Source organism: Pseudophryne corroboree, chromosome 1, assembly GCF_028390025.1.
Source record: "Pseudophryne corroboree isolate aPseCor3 chromosome 1, aPseCor3.hap2, whole genome shotgun sequence".
NCBI classification, from domain to species: Eukaryota; Metazoa; Chordata; class Amphibia; order Anura; family Myobatrachidae; genus Pseudophryne; species Pseudophryne corroboree.
In genome coordinates this window covers 406,067,905-406,089,986 of record NC_086444.1, presented here as the reverse complement: position 1 = coordinate 406,089,986, position 22,082 = coordinate 406,067,905, and the positions used below count along the sequence as shown (strand labels likewise).

Genomic DNA, 22,082 nt, shown 5'->3' with positions numbered 1-22,082 from the left:
AAATTATGGGGTATATTTACTAAGGTCCCGATTTTGATCGAGATGCCGTTTTTTCTTCAAAGTGTCATCTCGGTCATTTACTAAACTCAAATCTCGGCAGTGATGAGGGCATTCGTATTTTTTTTGAAGTCCAACAAAAAAAATACGAATGAATACACCATCGGTCAAAACGCGCTGTTTAAGTATGAATCTCGGTCATTTACTAAGAAGTGCAAAGCAAAAAAAAAAAAAAAAAACACTGCCGTGAAAAAATACAACTCGTAAAAAAGTGCTAAAAAAAAAACAGACCTGCTTTTTTGAGCCGTGATTGGATAGGCATGCACGGATCCATTAGATCCGTGCATGTATATCAGTGGGAAAGGGTGGGAAAGTGTTAATTTTTTGGAAAAAAATTGTGTGGGGTCCCCCCTCCTAAGCATAACCAGCCTCGGGCTCTTTGAGCCGATCCTGGTTGCAGAAATATGGGAAAGAAAATGACAGGGGTTCCCCCATATTTAAGCAACCAGCATCGGGCTCTGCGCCTGGTCCTGGTTCCAAAAATACGGGGGACAAAAAGCGTAGGGGTCCCCCGTATTTTTAAAACCAGCACCGGGCTCCACTAGCTGGACAGATAATGCCACAGCCGGGGGTCACCGTGGCATCAAATATCCAACTAATCACCCCTGGCCGGGGTACCCTGGGGGAGTGGGGACCCCTTCAATCAAGGGGTCTCCCCCCCCCAGCCACCCAAGGGCCAGGGGTGAAGCCCGAGGCTGTCCCCCCCATCCAATGGGCTGCGGATGGGGGGCTGATAGCCTTTTTGTAGAAGTGTAAGATATTGTTTTTAGTAGCAGTACTACAAGGCCCAGCAAGCCTCCCCCGCATGCTGGTACTTGGAGAACCACAAGTACCAGCATGCGGCGGAAAAACGGGCCCGCTGGTACCTGTAGTACTACTACTAAAAAAATACCCAAAAAAAGACAATACACACACACCTTGAAAGTAAAGTTTTATTACATCCATCCACACAAACATACATACATACTTACCTTATGTTCACACGCAGGTCGGTCCTCTTGTCCAGTAGAATCCATGGGGTACCTGTTGAATAAATTATACTCACCAGATCCAGGGTACCAGGCTCCTCGGATAATCCTTTTGTAATCCACGTACTTGATTAAAAAAATAAAACGGAGACCCGAGCCACGCACTGAAAGGGGACCCATGTTTTCACATGGGTCCCCTTTCCCCGAATGCCAGAAACCCACTCTGACTTCTGTCTAAGTGGGTTTCTTCAGCCAATCAGGGAGCGACACGTTGTGGCACCCTCCTGATCGGCTGTGTGCTCCTGTACTGACTGACAGGCAGCACGCGGCAGTGTTACAATGTAGCGCCTATGCGCTCCATTGTAACCAATGGTGGGAACTTTCTGCTCAGCGGTGAGGTCACTTTCGGTCAACCGCTGAGCAGAAAGTTCCCACCATTGGTTACAATGGAGCGCATAGGCGCTACATTGTAACACTGCCGTGTGCCGCCTGTCAGACAGTACAGGAGCACACAGCCGATCAGGAGGGTGCTACAACGTGGCGCTCCCTGATTGGCTGAGGAAACCCACTTAGACATCAGTCAGAGTGGGTTTCTGGCATTCGGGGAAAGGGGGCCCATGTGAAAACATGGGTCCCCTTTCAGTTCGTGGTCGGGTATCCGTTTTTTTATTTTTTCAAGTACGTGGATTACAAAAGGAGTTACAGAGGAGCCGAAAACACTGGATTATGTGAGTATAATTTTTTCTACAGGTACACCATGGATTCTACTGGAGAAGAGGACCGACCCTCGTGTGAACATAAGGTAAGTATGTGTATATGGAGGTGTGGATGGATGTATTAAAGTTATACTTTCAAGGTGTGTGTGTGTGTTGTCTTTATTGGGGTATTTTTTTAGTAGTAGTACTACAGGTACCAGCAGGCCCGTTTTTCCGCCGCATGCTGGTACTTGTGGTTCTCCAAGTACCAGCTTGCGGGGGAGGCTTGCTGGGCCTTGTAGCACTGCTACTAAAAACAATATCAATCACTTTTCACAAAGGCTATCAGCCCCCCATCCGCAGCCTATTGGATGGGGGGGACAGCCTCGGGCTTCACCCCTGGCCCTTGGGTGGCTGGGGGGGCGGGGGACCCCTTGATTGAAGGGGTCCCCACTCCCCCAGGGTACCCCGGCCAGGGGTGACTAGTTGGATATTTGATGCCACGGCCGCAAGGCACTGTATAAAAGTGTCCCCCGGCTGTGGCATTTTCTGTCCAGCTAGTGGAGCCCGGTGCTGGTTTCAAAAATACGGGGGACCCCTACTCTTTTTGTCCCCCGTATTTTTGGAACCAGGACCAGGCGCAGAGCCCGATGCTGGTTGCTTAAATATGGGGGAACCCCTGTCCATTTTTCCCCCATATTTCTGCAACCAGGATCGGCTCAAAGAGCCCGAGGCTGGTTTGCCTTAGGAGGGGGGACCCCACGCAATTTTTTTTTAACATTTAAACTTTATTTTTTTGTTTAACAAAGTGCACAATGAAGCCCAGCACGGATCTCTCAGATCCGGCCGAGATTAATTGTATTAAAGTCGGCAGTGTTTTACAAGTCACTCACGTAAAACACTGCCTAAAAAAACGAATGACATCGACATCGGAAAACCCGAAAATGCAGAATACGGCAGCTTAGTAAATTAGTCGTACTAAATTCAAAAAGTTGCAGTTTTACACTTTCGATGTCATTCGTGATTATTCTCCCACCAAATCGGGAGAATTACGAATGTTAGTAAATATACCCCTATATCTATGTTCAAGCAGTATGGCTACACCTGCAGTCATATAATGTGATATAAATAAGATACAGTATGTGATAAGGCTGTCTTTGTCATGTATGTGAATAAAAATGATACCTGGAAAATGTAGTCCCAAACTGAAATTAATATCAAGTTACGTGTTTCGCACTGCATGCTAACAGTTGTTTTGTTAAAACATAGGGACCAATAGAGGTACACTGAGAGATAAGTGACTTTTTAAAACTATCTGGTTATTTTTTTATGTATTATCCGTTCTATATACAGCCTATACATATTACGCAGCACTTTGCAGCAGTGTTAATTTTGTCAATTCAAATTTTGACTAAAAGTATTTGTCAACTACAGTTTATTTCAGCACTAAAATTAGAATAAAATGAAAACTGAGATCGACTGACTAAATCTTACACAAAACAAAGCAACAACAAAAAAAGCAACTAAGACTAACACTATATTTAAAATCCTTGTCAAAATCAATACGGGAAGGAGGGTTCTAAAAGAACAATCATGTCTTCTAGATATTTAAAAAAAATAAGTATGACCTGCTGTGAAGTAAATAGTATTGTGTACTGCACTTTTTTGTTCTAAGAAACTTAAGGCATTAATTTGTATATAATATATGGGACTATGGTAAGTCAGACTCAGTATGTAACACTTTCTCAGACTACTGAACCTAGTTTACTAAACATGTAGTTTCTGTAAAGGTATGCAAACTTCTTAAGGAAATGTTAGAGAAATGTTCTTCAGTAAAATGAATTACAGTATCATTAAACTTTTTGCAAAAGTAATGACTAAAACATTGACTAAAATTAGACTAAAATGGAAACTGAGATCCACTGACTAATTCTTGACTAAAACGAAGCAAAAGAAAAAGGACTAAAATGTTTCTTTAAACCAACTACAATTTTAAGTGTGCGACATAAGACTAAAACTAAATTGAAAATCCTTTTTAAAATTAACAATGCTTTGCAGAGAATAGTAGTCCTTGTCCCAGTGGACAGTCTGGGGTAGGGCCTAAATATCTATATTCCCTACTACATGTACACACACGCACGCACGTTCATTTTTTTTGTCAGAATTCAATTAGTTAACCAGCATGTTTTTGGATAATGGGAGAAAACTGGAGCACCAGGAGGAAATCAATGCAAATATGTAGAAGACATACAAACTCCACACTGATAAGGCCATGGTGGGGATCAAAACGAAAACCTTAGTGCTGTGAAACAGTAATGCTAACCAATACACCAACCATGCTTGAATGTGCTTGGCTGTTTTTTTTATCAAACCAAATTAATTAGGATGATTAGAAATTTGTAGCAAATATAAAAGCTTTTAGCAGAAAAAAATGGTATATAAAATATGTGTGGCCTCGGAGCAGTATATAATAGTGTATATACACAGACACTACAGTATTCTACGCTTTATGCACCAGGGGGTGCTAAAAACGTTATCTTAAAATAATTATAAAGACTATTCCACTTATTACTGAAATAAACATAGAAATATTACCATTCCCACATTATTTCTAATAAAATAAACATTAACAAATTCAGTATTAAAAACCACTTTGCTTTTTTGGAGTCTTGAAACTCTTTGGATTGTTGCTTTATAGGTATTTGTTAGAGCAACAGTAAAAAAAATTCACAGATTTCTTATGGCATAATTAATGCAGACTAATAGAAAAAACATTTTGATAATATTCTGGTAATGTTACAGATGTGTGTAGTAAAAATCCCAAAACTGTCCTGAAAGCTGTAATTAGAACTACAATAAATCTACAGCTCATAAAATGGAATTCCTCTGGCTTTATTGCCTACACAGAAGATCCCTTCCTAAACTGAGACATAAACTATATGGTAACTGGCACTGGTATTGAACTTGCAATTCATTTCTATAGCAAAACAAAAAAATTAGCCTGAAATACAGTATATTAATTGCCTAAGGAAAGCAGCTTTTTTTATTTATTAGAGGCTAGGTTAACCCTATAATCAGAACAGTCCACACAAACGCTACAGTAGAATAAAATTTTTTTGTAAAAACCTGCATGGGCATTTTAATAGAATAAACTAGTAGGTGATAACTTCTCCAAAGCCACTTATAAAAATAACAAAATCCATATAATTTGTTGCATCATTTTGCTGTAGTTAAAACATGGTCACTCTGTTACCTGTATTCTTGGCTTGGCGGGTGATTTTGTTCTGATGTCCTGATAATTCCAGACATAATTCCTGAGATGTCACTGTCTATCATCTCCTTTAAGGATGACAGGAAAATGTTTAATTTTACATTTGATCAATACATATATTTGGAACAAATGACACCAAACGAATTTCAATTCAAAATGTGTTTGTCTGTGTGACAATCACTGCTCAGAACATGGTTGTATGTACAAACAAATAAATAAAAAATTAATGAATAATGAATGTAGAAATAAAAACACCATGTACCTCTATATGCAGCATCCCACATGCAATAATCTACTACTATGGGGTAGTACTAGTTATACTTAAAAGACTGTATATTTATATGCATCAGTGGGTGTAACCATGCTGAAATCCAGTGAGGCAAATAAAGCGAGTGAGTAGTACCTAGTAGTCCTAGGCAGGCCGGTATATCCTTATCTGAGGGCAGCAGCAGGTGCCTGTGTGCGGGGTGTGAGCGGATCCCGGTGTCCCGGCCGCGGCTGCTCTCTCCTCCTTTGTATGTAATGTGATGTCTATGCGGTCCCAAACCGTTTTTAAATTTCCCTCTCAGGAGCTGTCCAGCCCGGCGCATGCGCACACCGCCCTCCTCTCCCCTGGCGGCGGCGGCGGCTGCGGGGTCGCTAGTACTGCTAGTAGCGGGGCAGCAGCGGCAGTCATGATCTGCCCTCCATCCCCGCTCCTGCTGCCTGTGTCACCCCCTCCCCAGCAGCCTGTCCTTAGTGCCCGGGAAGAACGATAGTTCCCTCCGCTGCTGATGTCAGTGATGTGCGGGGCGGCTCATACCGCTGTCACCCCTGCCCGGGGACCCTGAGGCAGGTGCACTACATGTGATCATACACCTTACAGGCACACACAGTGACGGGCATAAGCCGCCGGGCACCTGCTGCCAGTGACAAGTGCCGTGTCCCCGGCCGCCGGAATCTCACACGTAGCACAGTTTGCGGGATGAGGACGGGACACACAGGGAGGGAGCCCCAGCAGCAGATGCAGCTACAGGACGTGCCCGCAGCACAGCAGATGATGCGTAGTAGAAAGTAGTGTGGCGGTAGTCAGTGAGTGCGTGCTGCTACCCGGGACACCTGTCAGCGCACAGCGCCGGCTGTGGCCATAGAGTGCTGGGAGCAGCAGGTGTCGGGGGAGCCGTGTGCCCCGGAGCTTCCTCTCTCCCTCTGCCCCCTCACAGCAGCAGCAGCAGCCTGAGCTCTGCCGTTGGCCAGTCAGTGATCCCGCGCTGCCCATACCCGCCGCTCGGCCCGCGCCTCAGCCCGGGAAAGGCAGCTGGAATGGCGGCAGCCGGGGGAGAGGAAGGGGGGGGGCGGGAGGCGCCGCACAGCCGGAGGGAGAGAGGGAAACGCGAGCAGGGAACAGTGACATCTCTATTGTACGCACACGGACACACTGTCACCCTGCTACTACTGTACGTGCCCCCCCTGTATTATGTGCACAGGGCGCCAACACATACTGTAGCCACGGCGGTGGCACCGTCCTATACGTACAGGTGGTCGCCTATTAAGCATATATTGCAGAAAATCAGTAAGCATTAATTAAATATCCTCCTAAAAGTATTAAGAGAATATTACATCAGAGAAAACTTTTTTGTTGCCTATCAGAAAAGCCGTTCCCAAAGGTTTTTATGGGTGCTGCAAAATTGCAAGATTCACCAAACCTCAAAAAGCTTAGCTTTCCTTCAGATGGTGTTCGTTATGGCAACAATGGCTAACATCATTAATAATTGTTATTGCTGCGATATGAAATTATTCTTATCAGGGAAGATATGCCGGCCTCATGCATTTGTCCTTAACCATCAGTCTTTACACATGGACTGATTGCGGATGATTAAACATTGTGGGGCTCCTATGGAGTTGGACACATTTGCTTTCTGGACGTAAACATGCAGAAAAAACACATTTACATGCATATGTCCTACTACAAAACTGTGTCAGGATATGCCATTAGTCACAAGCAGTGGCGTCTCCCACTTTTAGGCCAGTATCCAATTTGCTTCGGTAAGTTACCGCAGGTAATGGGTCTGCCCGGGCTACACAATTAGCTTCGATAAGTAGCACCTGAAGCATTATATGCGATAAGCAGCTGCTGGAGACTTATTTTTTCGCGACAATGCATAGGTAAAGGAACTAATCCCAATCTCATGTCTTATTGTCCGAAAACGGGTCATTTACCGCACAATAAAAATGGGACATAATTGGATAGCCTAATAATACTATCGGGCTATTTTATCCCATTTTCTCTAACGTCCTAGAGAATGCTGGGGACTCCGTAAGGACCATGGGGAGAGACGGGCTCCACAGGAGACATGGGCACTTTAAGAAAGAATGTAGTTCCTGGTGTGCACTGGCTCCTCCCTCTCTGCCCCTCCTCCAGACCTCAGTTTGATTCTGTGCCCAGAGGAGCTGGGTGCTTTTCAGTGAGCTCTCCTGAGTTTGCTGATAGAAAGTTTTTTTGTTAGGTTTTTTATTTTCAGGGAGCTCTGCTGGCAACAGACTCCCTGCATCGTGGGACTGAGGGGAGAGAAGCAGCCTTACTCTCTGAAGCTAGGTCCTGCTTCTTAGGCTACTGGACACCATTAGCTCCAGAGGGATCGGTACGCAGGATCTCACCCTCGCCGTCCGTCCCAAAGCCGCGCCGCCGTCCCCCTCGCAGAGCCGGAAGACTGAAGCCGGGTGAGTATGAGAAGCAAGAAGACTTCACAGACGGCAGAAGACTTCGTGATCTTCACTGGAGGTAACGCACAGCACTGCAGCTGTGCGCCATTGCTCCACACACCTACACATACTCCGGTCACTGTTAGGGTGCAGGGCGCAGGAGGGGGAGGCACCCTGGGCAGCATTTGGGACCTCATTCTGGCAAATGAACACATATATACAGCTGGGCACTGTATATATGTAGGAGCCCCCGCCAAAGAAATACAATTTAAGCGGGACAGAAGCCCGCCGCCGAGGGGGCGGGGCTTCTCCCTCAGCACTCACCAGCGCCATTTTTTCTCCACAGCACGCTGAGAGGAAGCTCCCCAGGCTCTCCCCTGCTGATACACGGTAGAAGAGGGTTGGAAAGAGAGGGGGGGGCACATAATTAGGCGCAAAAAAGTATATAAACAGCAGCTACTGGGTTAACATTAAGTTACTGTGTTATTCCTGGGTTATATAGCGCTGGGGTGTGTGTTGGCATACTCGCTCTCTGTCTCTTCAAAGGGCCTCGTGGGGGAACTGTCTTCAGAAAGGACATTCCCTGTGTGTGTGGTGTGTCGGTACGCTTGTGTCGACATGTCTGATGTGGAAGGCTATGTGGGAGAGGAGCGGGAGCAAATGAATGTGGTGTCTCCGCCGACGGCGCCGACACCTGACTGGATGGATATGTGGAAGGTTTTAAATGATAATGTAAATTCCTTGCATAAAAGATTAGACAAGGCTGATGCATTAGGACAGGCAGGGTCTCAACCCTTGCCTGATCCTATGTCGCAGGGACCGTCGGGGTCTCATAAGCGCCCACTATCCCAAATTGTTGACACAGATACCGACATGGATTCTGACTCCAGTGTCGATTACGATGAGGCAAAGTTACAGCCAAAGTTGGCTAAATCACTCCGATATATAATTATAGCAATTAAGGAAGTTTTGCATATCACAAAGGAAACCCCTGTCCCTGACACAAGGGTTTATATGTATAAGGGAAAGAAACCTGAGGTAACTTTCCCCCCCCTCACACGAACTGAATGAGTTATGTGAAAAAGCTTGGGAATCTCCAGATAAAAAACTGCAGATTTCCAAACGGATTCTTATGGCGTATCCTTTCCCGCCAACGGACAGGTTACGATGGGAATCCTCCCCTAGGGTGGACAAAGCTTTAACACGCTTATCCAAAAAGGTAGCCCTGCCGTCCCAGGATACGGCTACCCTCAAGGATGCTGCTGATCGCAAACAGGAGGGTACCCTGAAGTCCATTTATACACATTCAGGTACCTTGCTCAGACCGGCAATCGCGTCGGCCTGGGTGTGTAGTGCAGTAGCGGCATGGACTGATACCTTATCAGAGGAGTTTGATACCCTAGATAGGGATACTGTTTTATTGACCCTGGGGCATATTAAAGACGCTGTCCTTTATATGAGAGATGCTCAAAGAGACATTAGTCTGCTGGGTTCTAGAATAAACGCTATGTCGATTTCTGCCAGAAGGGTCCTGTGGACTCTGCAATGGACAGGTGATGCCGACTCTAAACGACATCTCGGACCTGGTCTCCACAGCTACGGCTGGAAAGTCAAATTTTTTGCCTTATGTTCCCTCGCAGCCTAAGAGAGCACCGCATTATCAAATGTAGTCCTTTCGTTCACAAAGAAACAAGAAAGTCCGAGGTGCGTCCTTTCTTGCCAGAGGGAGGGGCAGAGGAAAGAAGCTGCACAATACAGCTAGTTCCCATGAACAGAAGTCCTCTCCGGCCTCTGCAAAATCCACCGCATGACGCTGGGGCTCCACTGGCGGAGTCGGGGCCAGTGGGGGCGCGTCTTCGGAATTTCAGCCACAGCGTATCTCTTTCACTGAAAGTGTTACAACAACACGGCTGGATTCTCAATATCCCAAAGTCGCAGTTGGTTCCTACGACTCGTCTGCCTTTCTTGGGCATGATTCTGGACACGACCCAGAAAAGGGTTTATCTTCCGATAGAAAAAGCCCAGGAACTTATGACTCTGGTCAGCAACCTTTTGAAATCAAGACAGGTGTCCGTGCATCATTGCACTCGAGTCCTGGGAAAGATGGTGGCCTCATACGAGGCCATTCCCTTTGGCAGGTTCCATGCGAGGACTTTCCAATGGGATCTGTTGGACAAGTGGTCCGGATCACATCTACAGATGCATCGGTTGATCACCCTGTCCCCCAGGGCCAGGGTGTCGCTCCTGTGGTGGCTGCAGAGTGCTCACCTTCTCGAGGGCCGCAGATTCGGCATTCAGGATTGGATCCTGTTGACCACGGGCGCAAGCCTCTGAGGTTGGGGAGCAGTCACACAGGGAAGAAATTTCCAGGGTCTTTGGTCAAGTCAAGAGACTTGTCTGCACATCAACATCCTGGAACTAAGGGCCATATACAACGCCCTACGTCAAGCGGAGGCCTTACTTCGCGACCTACCAGTTCTGATCCAGTCAGACAACATCACCGCAGTGGCTCATGTAAACCGCCAAGGCGGCACAAGGAGCAGAGCGGCAATGGCGGAAGCTACCAGGATTCTTCGCTGGGCGAAGAATCATGTAAGCGCACTGTCAGCAGTGTTCATTCCGGGAGTGGACAACTGGGAAGCAGACTTCCTCAGCAGACACGACCTACACCCGGGAGAGTGGGGACTTCCTCCAGAAGTCTTCGCACAGATTGTGAGTCGGTGGGAACTGCCACAGATAGACATGATGGCGTCCCGCCTCAACAAAAAGCTACAGAGGTATTGCGCCAGGTCCAGAGACCCTCGGGCAGTAGCGGTAACCGCCTTCGTGACACCGTGGGTGTTCTGGTCCGTCTATGTATTTCCTCCTCTTCCTCTCATACCCAAGGTGTTGAGAATAGTAAGAAGAAAAGGAGTGAGAACAATCCTCGTTGTTCCAGATTGGCCACGATGGACCTGGTATCCAGATCTGCAGGAAATGCTCACGGAAGATCCGTGGCCTCTTCCTCTAAGGCAGGACCTGTTGCAACAGGGACCCTGTCTGTTCCAAGACTTACCGCGGCTGCGTTTGATGGCATGGCGGTTGAACGCCGGATCCTAGCGGAAAAAGGTATTCCGGTTGAGGTTATCCCTGCGCTGATAAAAGCTAGGAAGGAAGTAACAGCAAAACATTATCACCGTATATGGCGAAGATATGTTTCTTGGTGTGAGGCCAGGGATGCTCCTACGGAAGAATTCCATCTGGGCCGTTTCCTTCACTTCCTACAGACTGGAGTGAATTTGGGCCTAAAATTAGGCTCAATTAAGGTTCAGATTTCGGCCCTATCCATTTTCTTTCAGAAGGAATTGGCTTCTCTCCCAGAAGTACAGACTTTTGTGAAGGGAGTGCTGCATATTCAGCCTCCTTTTGTACCTCCAGTGGCACCTTGGGACCTGAACGTGGTGTTGAGTTTCCTTAAGTCACACTGGTTTGAACCACTTAAAACGGTGGAGTTAAAATATCTCACTTGGAAAGTGGTCATGTTGTTAGCCTTGGCTTCGGCTAGGCGAGTGTCGGAGTTGGCGGCTTTGTCTCATAAAAGCCCCTATTTAGTTTTCCATATGGATAGAACGGAATTGCGGACCCGTCCTCAATTCTTGCCAAAGGTGGTTTTGTCTTTTCATATGAACCAACCTATTGTGGTGCCTGTGGCTACGCGAGTCTTGGAGGATTCCGAGTCCCTTGATGTGGTCAGGGCTTTGAAAATTTACGTGGCCAGAACGGCTAGGGTCAGGAAAACAGAAGCACTGTTTATCCTGTATGCAGCCAACAAGGTTGGCGCTCCTGCTTCCAAGCAGACTATTGCTCGCTGGATTTAACACGATTCAGCAGGCTCATTCTACGGCTGGATTGCCGTTACCAAAATCAATAAGGGCCCATTCCACCAGGAAAGTGGGCTCTTCTTGGGTCTCGGCATTACAGCTGTGCCGAGCTGCTACTTGGTCGGGTTCAAACACTTTTGCAAAATTCTACAAGTTTGATACCCTGGCTGAGGAGGACCTCCTGTTTGCTCAATCGGTGCTGCAGAGTCATCCGCACTCTCCCGCCCGTTTGGGAGCTTTGGTATAATCCCCATGGTCCTTACGGAGTCCCCAGCATCCTCTAGGACGTAAGAGAAAATAAGATTTTAAACCTACCGGTAAATATTTTTATCGTAGTCCGTAGAGGATGCTGGGCGCCCGTCCCAAGTGCGGACTACTTCTGCAAGACTTGTATATAGTTTTTGCTTATATAAGGGTTATGTTACAGTTTTCCTCAGTCTCGGACTGATGCTGTGTTGTTTCATACTGTTAACTGGTTTGTATATCCCAAGTTATACGGTGTGGATGGTGTGGGCTGGTATGTGTGGGCTGGTATGAATCTTGCCCTTAGATTAACTAAAATCCTTTCCTCGTACTGTCCGTCTCCTCTGGGCACAGTTTCTCTAACTGAGGTCACTCCAGGAATTTGCCGCCTGGTTCCTTTCATGCAGCTAGGGGACATGCTGTTATAGCTGAAGGAATCCTCCATTGTCCTATAGTGTTTTAAGGAGGGCACCCAGGTGGATGGTCTTGGGACTGTGAGTGCCATAAATATATATGGATATATATATATATATATATATATATATATACACACTGCTCAAAAAAATAAAGGGAACACTAAAATAACACATCCTAGATCTGAATGAATGAAATATTCTTATTAAATACTTTGTTCTTTACATAGTTGAATGTGCTGACAACAAAATTACACAAAAATGATCAATGGGAATCAAATTTATTGACCCATGGAGGTCTGGTTTTGGAGTCACACTCAAAATTAAAGTGGAAAAACACTACAGGCTTATCCAACTTTCATGTAATGTCCTTAAAACAAGTCAAAATGAGGCTCAGTAGTGTGTGTGGCCTCCACGTGCCTGTATGAACTTCCTACAACGCCTGGGCATGCTCCTGATGAGGTGGCGGATGGTCTCCTGAGGGATCTCCTCCCAGACCTTGACTAAAGCATCCGCCAACTCCTGGACAGTCTGTGGTGCAACGTGGCATTGGTGGATGGAGCGAGACATGATGTCCCAGATGTACTCAATTGGATTCAGGTCTAGGCCAGTCTATAGCATCAATGCCTTCGTCTTGCAGGAACTGCTGACACACTCCAGCCACATGAGATCTAGCATTGTCTTGCATTAGGAGGAACCCAGGGCCAACTCCTGGACAGTCTGTGGTGCAACGTGGCGTTGGTGGATGGAGCGAGACATGATGTCCCAGATGTACTAAATTGGATTCAGGTCTAGGCCAGTCTATAGCATCAATGCCTTCGTCTTGCAGGAACTGCTGACACACTCCAGCCACATGAGGTCTAGCATTGTCTTGCATTAGGAGGAACCCAGGGCCAACCGCACCAGCATATGGTCTCACAAGGGGTCTGAGGATCTCATCTCGGTACCTAATGGCAGTCAGGCTACCTCTGGCGAGCCCATGGAGGGCTGTGCGGCCCCCCAAAGAAATGCCACCCCACACCATTACTGACCCACTGCCAAACCGGTCATGCTGGAGGATGTTGCAGGCAGCAGAACGTTCTCCTTGGCGTCTCCAGACTCTGTCATGTCTGTTACATGTGCTCAGTGAGAACCTGCTTTCATCTGTGAAGAGCACAGGGCGCCAGTGGCAAATTTGCCAATCTTGATGTTCTCTGGCAAATGCCAAACGTCCTGCACGGTGTTGGGCTGTAAGCACAACCCCGACCTGTGGACGTCGGGCCCTCATACCACCCTCATGGAGTCTGTTTCTGATCGTTTGAGTAGACACATGCACATTTGTGGCTTGCTGGAGGTCATTTTGCAAGGCTCTGGTAGTGCTCCTCCTGTTCCTCCTTGCACAAAGGTGGAGGTAGCAGTCCTGCTGCTGGGTTGTTGCCCTCCTACGGCCTCCTCCACGTCTCCTGATGTACTGGCCTGTCTCCTGGTAGCGCCTCCATGCTTTGGACACTACGCTGTCAGACACAGCAAACCTTCTTGCCACAGCTCGCATTGATGTGCCATCCTGGATGAGCTGCACAACCTGAGCCACTTGTGTGGGTTGTAGGGAGGTCATACAGGCACGTGGAGGCCACACACACTACTGAGCCTCATTTTGACTTGTTTTAAGGACATTACATGAAAGTTGGATCAGCCTGTAGTGTGTTTTTCCACTTTAATTTTGAGTGTGACTCCAAATCCAGACCTCCATGGTTTAATTAATTTGATTTCCATTGATAATTTTTGTGTGATTTTGTTGTCAGCACATTCAACTATGTAAAGAACAAAGTATTTAATAAGAATATTTCATTCATTCAGATCTAGGATGTGTTATTTTAGTGTTCCCTTTATTTTTTTGAGCAGTGTATATATATATATATTATATCCATAGATTGTCCTGCACTCTCATCAATTCACAGATGTATACATGCGGGTGCTCCTAATGACCATATATGGCCACCAATATACCACAACAACCACCGGGGTGGAAGGTGCACTCTCGCCAAAATCAGTCTCTGGAGTCACTTGTTGTGTCAACTTAGTTTAATCAGGTTCAGAGGTGATGCCATTAACCATCGACGTTTCGGTCCATGTGTGGCCCTTTATCAAGACAGGCACTTCACAGCATCTAGATAATAAACATTAAATGCAATTAAAATCAATATAGTATAAAAAACCAAATCACCTACACCATCACCACCAGGAGGTTTCCCTGATTATATGAGTATGTGTATTCTATGTATGATAAGCACTATAGTACTCCATTATTGTACTGTTCGGCCACTTCCGTCTGTCACAAGGGCCTGGGAGGCACTGGTGGTGATGGTGTAGGTGATTTGGTTTTTTATACTATATTGATTTTAATTGTATTTAATGTTTATTATCTAGATGTTGTGAAGTGCCTGTCTTGATAAAGGTCCACACATGGACCGAAACGTCGATGGTTAATGGCATCACCTCTGAACCTGATTAAACTAAGTTGACACAACAAGTGACTCCAGAGACTGATTTTGGCGAGAGTGCACCTTCCACCCCGGTGGTTGTTGCGGTATATATATATTATAGTTATATCAATTGGTGATAAGCGTTTATAGTGTGTGCTGCACATTATATAAGGGCGCTGGGTGTGGACTGGCAAATCCCTTGTGTTTCTCTAACAGACTTCTCTGTGGGTCTGTCCCCGATAGCTCCTGTGTGAAAGGGGTCTGTGTGTGCGTGTGTGTGTACACGCGTGTAACATGTCAGAAGTCGGGGGGGAGTCTTCACCTGAGGAGCCCATTTTAGATGCACAAGAAGGTAATGTGTTGGCTCTTCCTTCCCAAAGAGAGCCGGCGTGGGTGAAAAAGTTGCAAAGTAATATTTCTATGTTAGCACAAAAATTCTCAGACTCTGAGAAACAGACAGTTTATTGGAGGCAGTCTGTGGAGGATTCCCTGTTTGCTGATGCATCCAGTTCATCTACTCGTGTCCCCTCCAGTTCCCACAATAGGTCCCTTGCCCAGATAATGAAGGGGGACACTGACACGGACTCCGACACGGATGCCGACACTGGGGACTTGAGAGGGGTAGACCCCAAATTGGCCAAGAGCATACAGTGTATGATTGTTGCTATCAAAGAGGTGTTAGAGTTTACTGATACTACCCCTACACCTGTGGAAAAAGATTATTTTAGATTAAATAAAAAACGGGAGATAACTTTTCCTCCGTCAAAAAATCTGAATAATTTCTTTGAAGACGCCTGGTCTAAACCTGAAAAGAAATTCACTATTTTCAGAAGGATACGGGTTGCGTACCCATTCCCTGAGGAGGACAGGCGCAAGTGGGAGACTCCCCCAGTGGTAGACACCTCAGTTTCTAGGCTGTCTAAGAAAATAATTTTGCCTGCCCCAGGGTCAGCTTCTTTAAGGAATCCTGCTGACCGTAAGTTAGAGACAACTTTAAAATCCATATATACCGCTAACGGTACGCTGCTCAGGCCCGCCATTATTGGTGCGTGGGTGGGTAACGCGGTAAAAAAATGGGCAGACAATTTAATGGTTAATATTGACACTGTGGATAGGGATGAAGTGCTCCTAATCTTCAGCCACATCAAAGATGCGGCAGGGTATTTTGTTGAAGCTATGAAGGATGTTGGTTTGCTGAGTTCCAGAGCCACGGCTATGGCGATTTCAGGCGGCAGGGCTTTATGGATTCGCCACTGGAATGCGGATGCGGAATCAAAGAGAAATATTGAAGCACTCCCTTATAACGGGGAGGCCCTTTTTGGTGACAAGCTGGATGCCATGATTTCCAAGACTACATCGGGCAAGTCTGCATTTTTGCCTTCCGCATCTTCTCCCCCTAAGAAGGGGTATCATTCTCATACCATGCAGTCCTTTCGGCCCAACAAGTACAAAAAGGCAAAAGGCAGCCCCTTCTTTGCAGGAAGAGGTCGAGGTAGAGGTAGAAAGCCTACAACGCCGGCTAGTTCGCAAAGACAGAAGCCAGCAACTGCTGCTGCAAAAACCTCAGCATGACGCTGGGGCTCCCATGCGGGAGTCCGACCGGGTGGGGGCACACTTACTATTCTTCAGCCAAATCTGGATTCGTTCGGATCTAGATCCTTGCGTGTTACAAATAGTATACCAGGGTTACAGGCTGGAATTTCAGGATCTTCCCCCATGCCGTTTTTTCAAATCAGCCTTACCAGTTTCTGTCCAAGACAGGTCAAACGTGTTAAGTGCAATACACAAATTGTGTCAAGACAAGGTAATTTCCTTGGTTCCCTAGTTACAACAGGGAAAAGGTTTTTATTCAAGCCTATTTGTGGTACCGAAGCCGGATGGCTCGTTCAGACCGATTCTGAACCTGAAGTCTCTAAATCTGTTTTTAAAATGGTTCAAGTTCAAGATGGAGTCTCTCAGGGCAGTGATCTCCAGCTTGGAAGAAAAGGAATTTCTGGTGTCGGTGGACATCAAGGATGCTTACCTACATGTTCCCATCTACCCTCCACATCAGGGATACCTGAGGTTTGCGGTGCAGGACTGCCACTGCCAGTTCCAAACATTACCTTTTGGACTCTCCACGGCTCCGAGGGTGTTCACCAAGGTAATGGCGGAGATGATGGTAATCCTTCGAAAGAAAGGAGTCAACATTATTCCGTACCTGGACGATCTCCGCATAAAGGCGAGGTCAAAAGAGAAGTTAGTGCAGGACATTGCTCTGTCCCTGTCGGTGCTTCAACAGCACGGGTGGATCTTAAACTTTCCAAAATCACAGTTGGAACCAACGAAGAGATTATCATTTCTGGGAATGATACTAGACACCGAGGTGCAGAGAGTTTTCCTTCCTTTGGAGAAGGCTCTGGAGATCCAGGCGATGGTCAAACAAGTTCTGAAGCCAGCACGAGTGTCAGTTCATCAATGCATCCGCCTGCTGGGAAAGATGGTAGCAGCCTACGAGGCTCTACAATTTGGCCGATTCCATGGCAGGGTGTTCCAGTGGGACCTACTGGACAAGTGGTCCGGATCGCATCTACACATGCATCAGAAGATTATACTGTCGACGAAGGCCAGGATTTCACTCCTGTGGTGGCTGCGAACATCTCACCTATTGGAAGGACGCAGGTTCGAGATTCAAAACTGGGTCCTGGTGACCACGGATGTAAGTCTCTGAGGTTGGGGAGCAGTCACACAAGGGGAAAGCTTCCAAGGAAGATGGTCAAGTCAAGAAACACTTCTTCACATAAACATTCTAGAGTTGAGAGCCGTTTACAACTGCCTTCAGCAAGCATCGCATCTTCTTCAGGATCTACCAGTACAGATCCAGTCGGACAATGTGACAGCAGTAGCTCACATAAACCATCATGGAGGAGCAAAAAGCAGAGCGGCAATGGCAGAGGTGACAAAAATACTCCTCTGGGCGGAAAGACATGCAAGAGCTCTATCAACAATCTTCATTCCGGGAGTGGACAACTGGGTAGCAGACTTCCTCAGCAGACACGACCTCCATCCAGGGGAATGGGGCCTCCACCAAGAAGTATTTGCGGAGGTAACAAGTCATTGGGGTGTTCCTCAAGTAGACATGATGGCATCTCGTCTCAACAAGAAGCTTCCGACATACTGTTCCAGGTCGAGAGACCCGCAGGCAATAGCAGTGGATGCCTTGGTTACCCAGTGGGTATTCCAGTCAGTGTATCTGTTCCCTCCACTTCCTCTAATTCCAAGACTTCTGTGGATCATCAGGAGAACGAGGGTTCGGACAATTCTCATTGTTCCAGACTGGCCAAGGAGGGCTTGGTATCCGGATCTTCAGGAGTTACTCCTGGAAGACCCTTGGCGTCTTCCTCTTCACGAGGACCTGCTTCAGCAGGGGCCGTTAGTTTATCAAGACTTACCGCGGCTACGTTTGACGGCATGGCTGTTGAACGCCAGATTCTAGCCCGTTAGGGTATTCCCAATGCCGTCATTCCCACACTTATTCTGGCCAGGAAAGGGGTAACATCCAAGCATTAACATCGTATTTGGAGAAAATATGTCTCTTGGTGTGAATCCAGGAAGTCTCCTGCAGTGGAGTTTAAATTAGGACAGCTCCTATTTCTACAGGCGGGTGTGGATGCTGGCTTGAGATTAGGGTCTATCAAGGTCCAAATTTTGTCTTTGTCCAATTTCTTCCAGAAACATTTGGCTTCCCTTCCTGAGGTTCAGACTTTCGTGAAGGGTGTTCTGCACATCCAACCTCCTTTTGTGCCTCCTGCGGCGCCATGGGATCTTAATGTGGTGTTGCAGTTCCTTAAATCGGACTGGTTTGAGCCTCTGCAAGAGGTGGAGTTGAAGTTTATCACATGGAAAGTGGTCATGCTGTTGGCCTTGGCATCAGGCAGACATGTGTCTGAATTAGGGGCTCTGTCTCACAAGAGTCCTTATTTGATTTTTCACGAAGATAGAGCGGAACTGCGGACGCGTCAGCATTTTCTTCCAAAGGTTGTGTCTTCTTTCCATATCAACCAACCTGTGGAGGTGCCAGTGGCTTCTGACACCTCAGCCGTTTCAAAGTCCTTGGATGTCGTCAGGGCCCTGAGGACTTATGTGACAAGAACGGCTCGGTTAAGGAAAACAGAGGCCTTGTTTGTCCTTTATGACCCCAACAAGATTGGGTGTCCTGCTTCTAAACAGACTATTGCTCGCTGGATTAGAGGTACGATTCAGCTTGCTCATTCCAAGGCAGGATTACCGATACCGACTTCGGTAAAGGCCCACTCTACGAGGAAAGTGGGTTCTTCCTGGGCGGCTGCCCGGGGTGTTTCGGTGTTGCAGATTTGCCGAGCAGCTACTTGGTCAGGTGCAAACACGTTTGCTAAGTTTTTCAAGTTTGACACCTTGGCGGCTGACGACCTTCAATTTTGTCAGTCAGTGTTGCAGGAACATTAGCACTTTCCCGCCCGTACTGGGAGCTTTGGTACATCCCCATGGTACTAAAATGGACCCCAGCATCCTCTAGGACGTAAGAGAAAATAGGATTTTGATAACCTACCGGTAAATCCTTTTCTCGTAGTCCATAGAGGATGCTGGGCGCCCACCCAGTGCTCATTTTTGTCCTGCGAAACTTACATTTATATTGTTTTACACAGTTCTCATGTGTTATGTTTTCTTACATCTGTTGGCTGTTACATTGTGCAGGCTCGTTAGCATGGGTTATGTTATGGCCATGTTAGGCGGCATGTCTGTAGAGTGTGGGCTGGTGTGAATCTCGCCCTAGTTAATGTAAATTCTTCTCTCGAAGTTGTCCGTCTCCTTGGGCACAGTTCCTATACTGAGGTCTGGAGGAGGGGCATAGAGGGAGGAGCCAGTTCACGCTAGTTAAAAAGTCTTAAAGTGCCGAAGGCTCCTGCAGAATTGTCTATACCCCATGGAACTAAAATGGACCCCAGCATCCTCTACAGACTACGAGAAAAGGATTTACTGGTAGGTTATCAAAATCCTATTTTTCCTCACTAATATTATAGGATTAATTTTCTACTTTTGTCGTGTGCTGAACTTGAACACTATAAAAGACCTGATTATAATTTCTAATTAAGCCTCTTATAATGTTGAAATGATAAAGCTTGGTCTCAGTTGCTGACAGGTAGAATATCAATCCTATAATATTAATAAGTAAAGTTATTTTAGAACACTAATACCGCTTTTAGACCAAAGAAAGCGGGTCGCAGCCGGGAGCCCTGACACGGGAGCTACCCGGCTGCGACCCGCGTCAGCCCCCTTTTACACCGGTGTCACCATCTTGGCATATTGCCGGGTTGGTGACTTTGCCAGTGACGCGACGTGGGCGGCGCTTGGAGATCACATGATCTCCAAGCGCCGCCTGCACATAGAGTATAAACGGGAAGCCTGGTTGCATCGACCCTGGCTACTGTTTACACTGCTCAGTTTGCCGGGTTGAACACGTGCTCAACCCCGCAAACTTCCCGAGATGGAATACCGGGTCACTCAACCTGGACTATTCCAACGCGACCCTTTTACACCAGCCAGCAACACGGGTTATGCGTGCTCATGTGCAATAACCCGTGTTACTAGCTGGTGGTGTAAAAGGGGTATAAGAGCCTGATTCAGTGGTGGATGCTGCCGTATCCGCTAATGAATCTGTTGGCAGAATTGTGGGAGTGATAATATGTTAATGCTAGTTTCTCTTACGTCCTAGGGGATGCTGGGGACTCCGTAAGGACCATGGGGATAGACGGGCTCCACAGGAGACATGGGCACTTTAAGAAAGACTTTAGATCTGGTGTGCACTGGCTCCTCCCTCTATGCCCCTCCTCCAGACCTCAGTTTGATACTGTGCCCAGTGGAGACTGGGTGCTTTTCAGAAGCTCTCCTGAGCTTTCTGACAGAAAGTATATTTGTTAGGTTTTTCATTTTCAGGGAGCCTGCTGGCAACAGACTCCCTGCATCGAGGGACTGAGGGGAGAGAAGCAGACCTACTTCTGTGAGTTTCAAGGCTCTGTTTCTTAGGCTACTGGACACCATTAGCTCCAGAGGTAATCAGAACACAGGTCTCACCCTGGAGTTCGTCCCGGAGCCGCGCCGCCGTCCTCCTCACAGAGCCGGAAGATAGAAGCCGGGTGAGTATGAGAAGAAAAGAAGACTTCAGAGGCGGCAGAAGACTTCATGATCTTCACTGAGGTAACGCACAGCAGTGCAGCTGTGCGCCATTGCTCCCACACACCTCACACACGGCAGTCACTGTAAGGGTGCAGGGCGCAGGGGGGGCGCCCTGGGCAGCAATATAAACCTCATTTCTGGCAAAAGAGATATATATACAGCTAGGCACTGTATATATAAAGAGCCCCCGCCAGTTTTTATTATATTTAAGCGGGACAGAAGCCCGCCGCTGAGGGGGCGGGGCTTCTCCCTCAGCACTCACCAGCGCCATTTTCTCCACAGCACAGCTGAGAGGAAGCTCCCTGGACTCTCCCCTGCTTATCCTCGGTGAAAGGGGGTTTCAGAGAAGAGGAGGGGGGGGCACATAATTGGCAGCAAATAATAGTATTACAGCGTTACTGGGTAAACACATTGGGGTATATTTACTAAGATTCATAATGTTCAGAATTTGTTTGAAGTTGAAACACGACTGACATCGGTAGTGTGAATTTGCAACTTTTTGTTTTTTTTACGACTCATTTACTAAGCGTTCGTAATTTGTGTTTTCGTATTTTCCGATGTCAATGTCATTCGTAATATATTTTTTGTGATAGCGGCCGACTCTTGTTTTTTCGGCCGTATTTTGTTGGTCTTTTTACGAATTCGGATCTTTAATTTCCACGGCAGTGTTTTTGACCCTTCCCGTCCGCGTTATTTTCTTACTTTCGTTTTCGTCACTCGTCCGTGATTGGTTGTGTTTGTCATGGAGGAGTGTCTGTGCTCATTAGTATGAAAACGCCCCCAACCAGCCGCACCTCGTGGGTTTAGCTAGTGGAGAGGTGAGAGGAAGTTGGTGTTTTGGAGTTGGTGATTTGTTGGTCAGTTTTGGAGGTTTCTTGCGATTGTTAAGTGCTGTATTGTGTGTGTAAGTAGTCTTGTGGTAATTGTTGTGTAGTCTCTTAAAAGTTTGTGTCATTTTTAGTGTTTGTGCATTTTACTTTCAGTCTATTGTCAGTGTGTGTGTGTGTGTGTGTGTGTGTGTGGTTGGTGTGCAGTGGTAGTGGAGGAGTGTGTTTTGTGTTTTTTTTTATTAGTGTTATTTGTTGTTTGTCATTATTATGTCCCAGTCAGAGGTGAGTGAGAGGGAGGAGGTGATTGAGAGGGAGGAGGTGAGTGAGGTGGAGGAGGTGAGTGAGGGGGAGGAGGTTAGTGAGGTGGAGGAGGGTGAGGTTGCTGCTGTAGCCTCGAGTGATAGTGACA

At 46.9% G+C, this 22,082-nt stretch overlaps 1 protein-coding gene across 1 annotated transcript in view; it reads right to left on the bottom strand.

The window, feature by feature from the left end:
• The window catches only part of FOXN4 (forkhead box N4), a 53,496-nt gene extending 47,154 nt beyond the window's left edge, over window positions 1-6,342 (bottom strand). The window contains exons 1-2 of the mRNA XM_063913241.1: window positions 5,395-6,342; window positions 4,974-5,059 (exon numbers count right to left, since the gene is read on the bottom strand). Coding sequence (XP_063769311.1) covers window positions 4,974-5,056 — 83 coding nt within the window. The 5' untranslated portion in view covers window positions 5,057-5,059; window positions 5,395-6,342. The remainder of the gene's footprint in view (window positions 1-4,973; window positions 5,060-5,394) is intronic.
• Window positions 6,343-22,082: the final 15,740 nt, after the last annotated feature.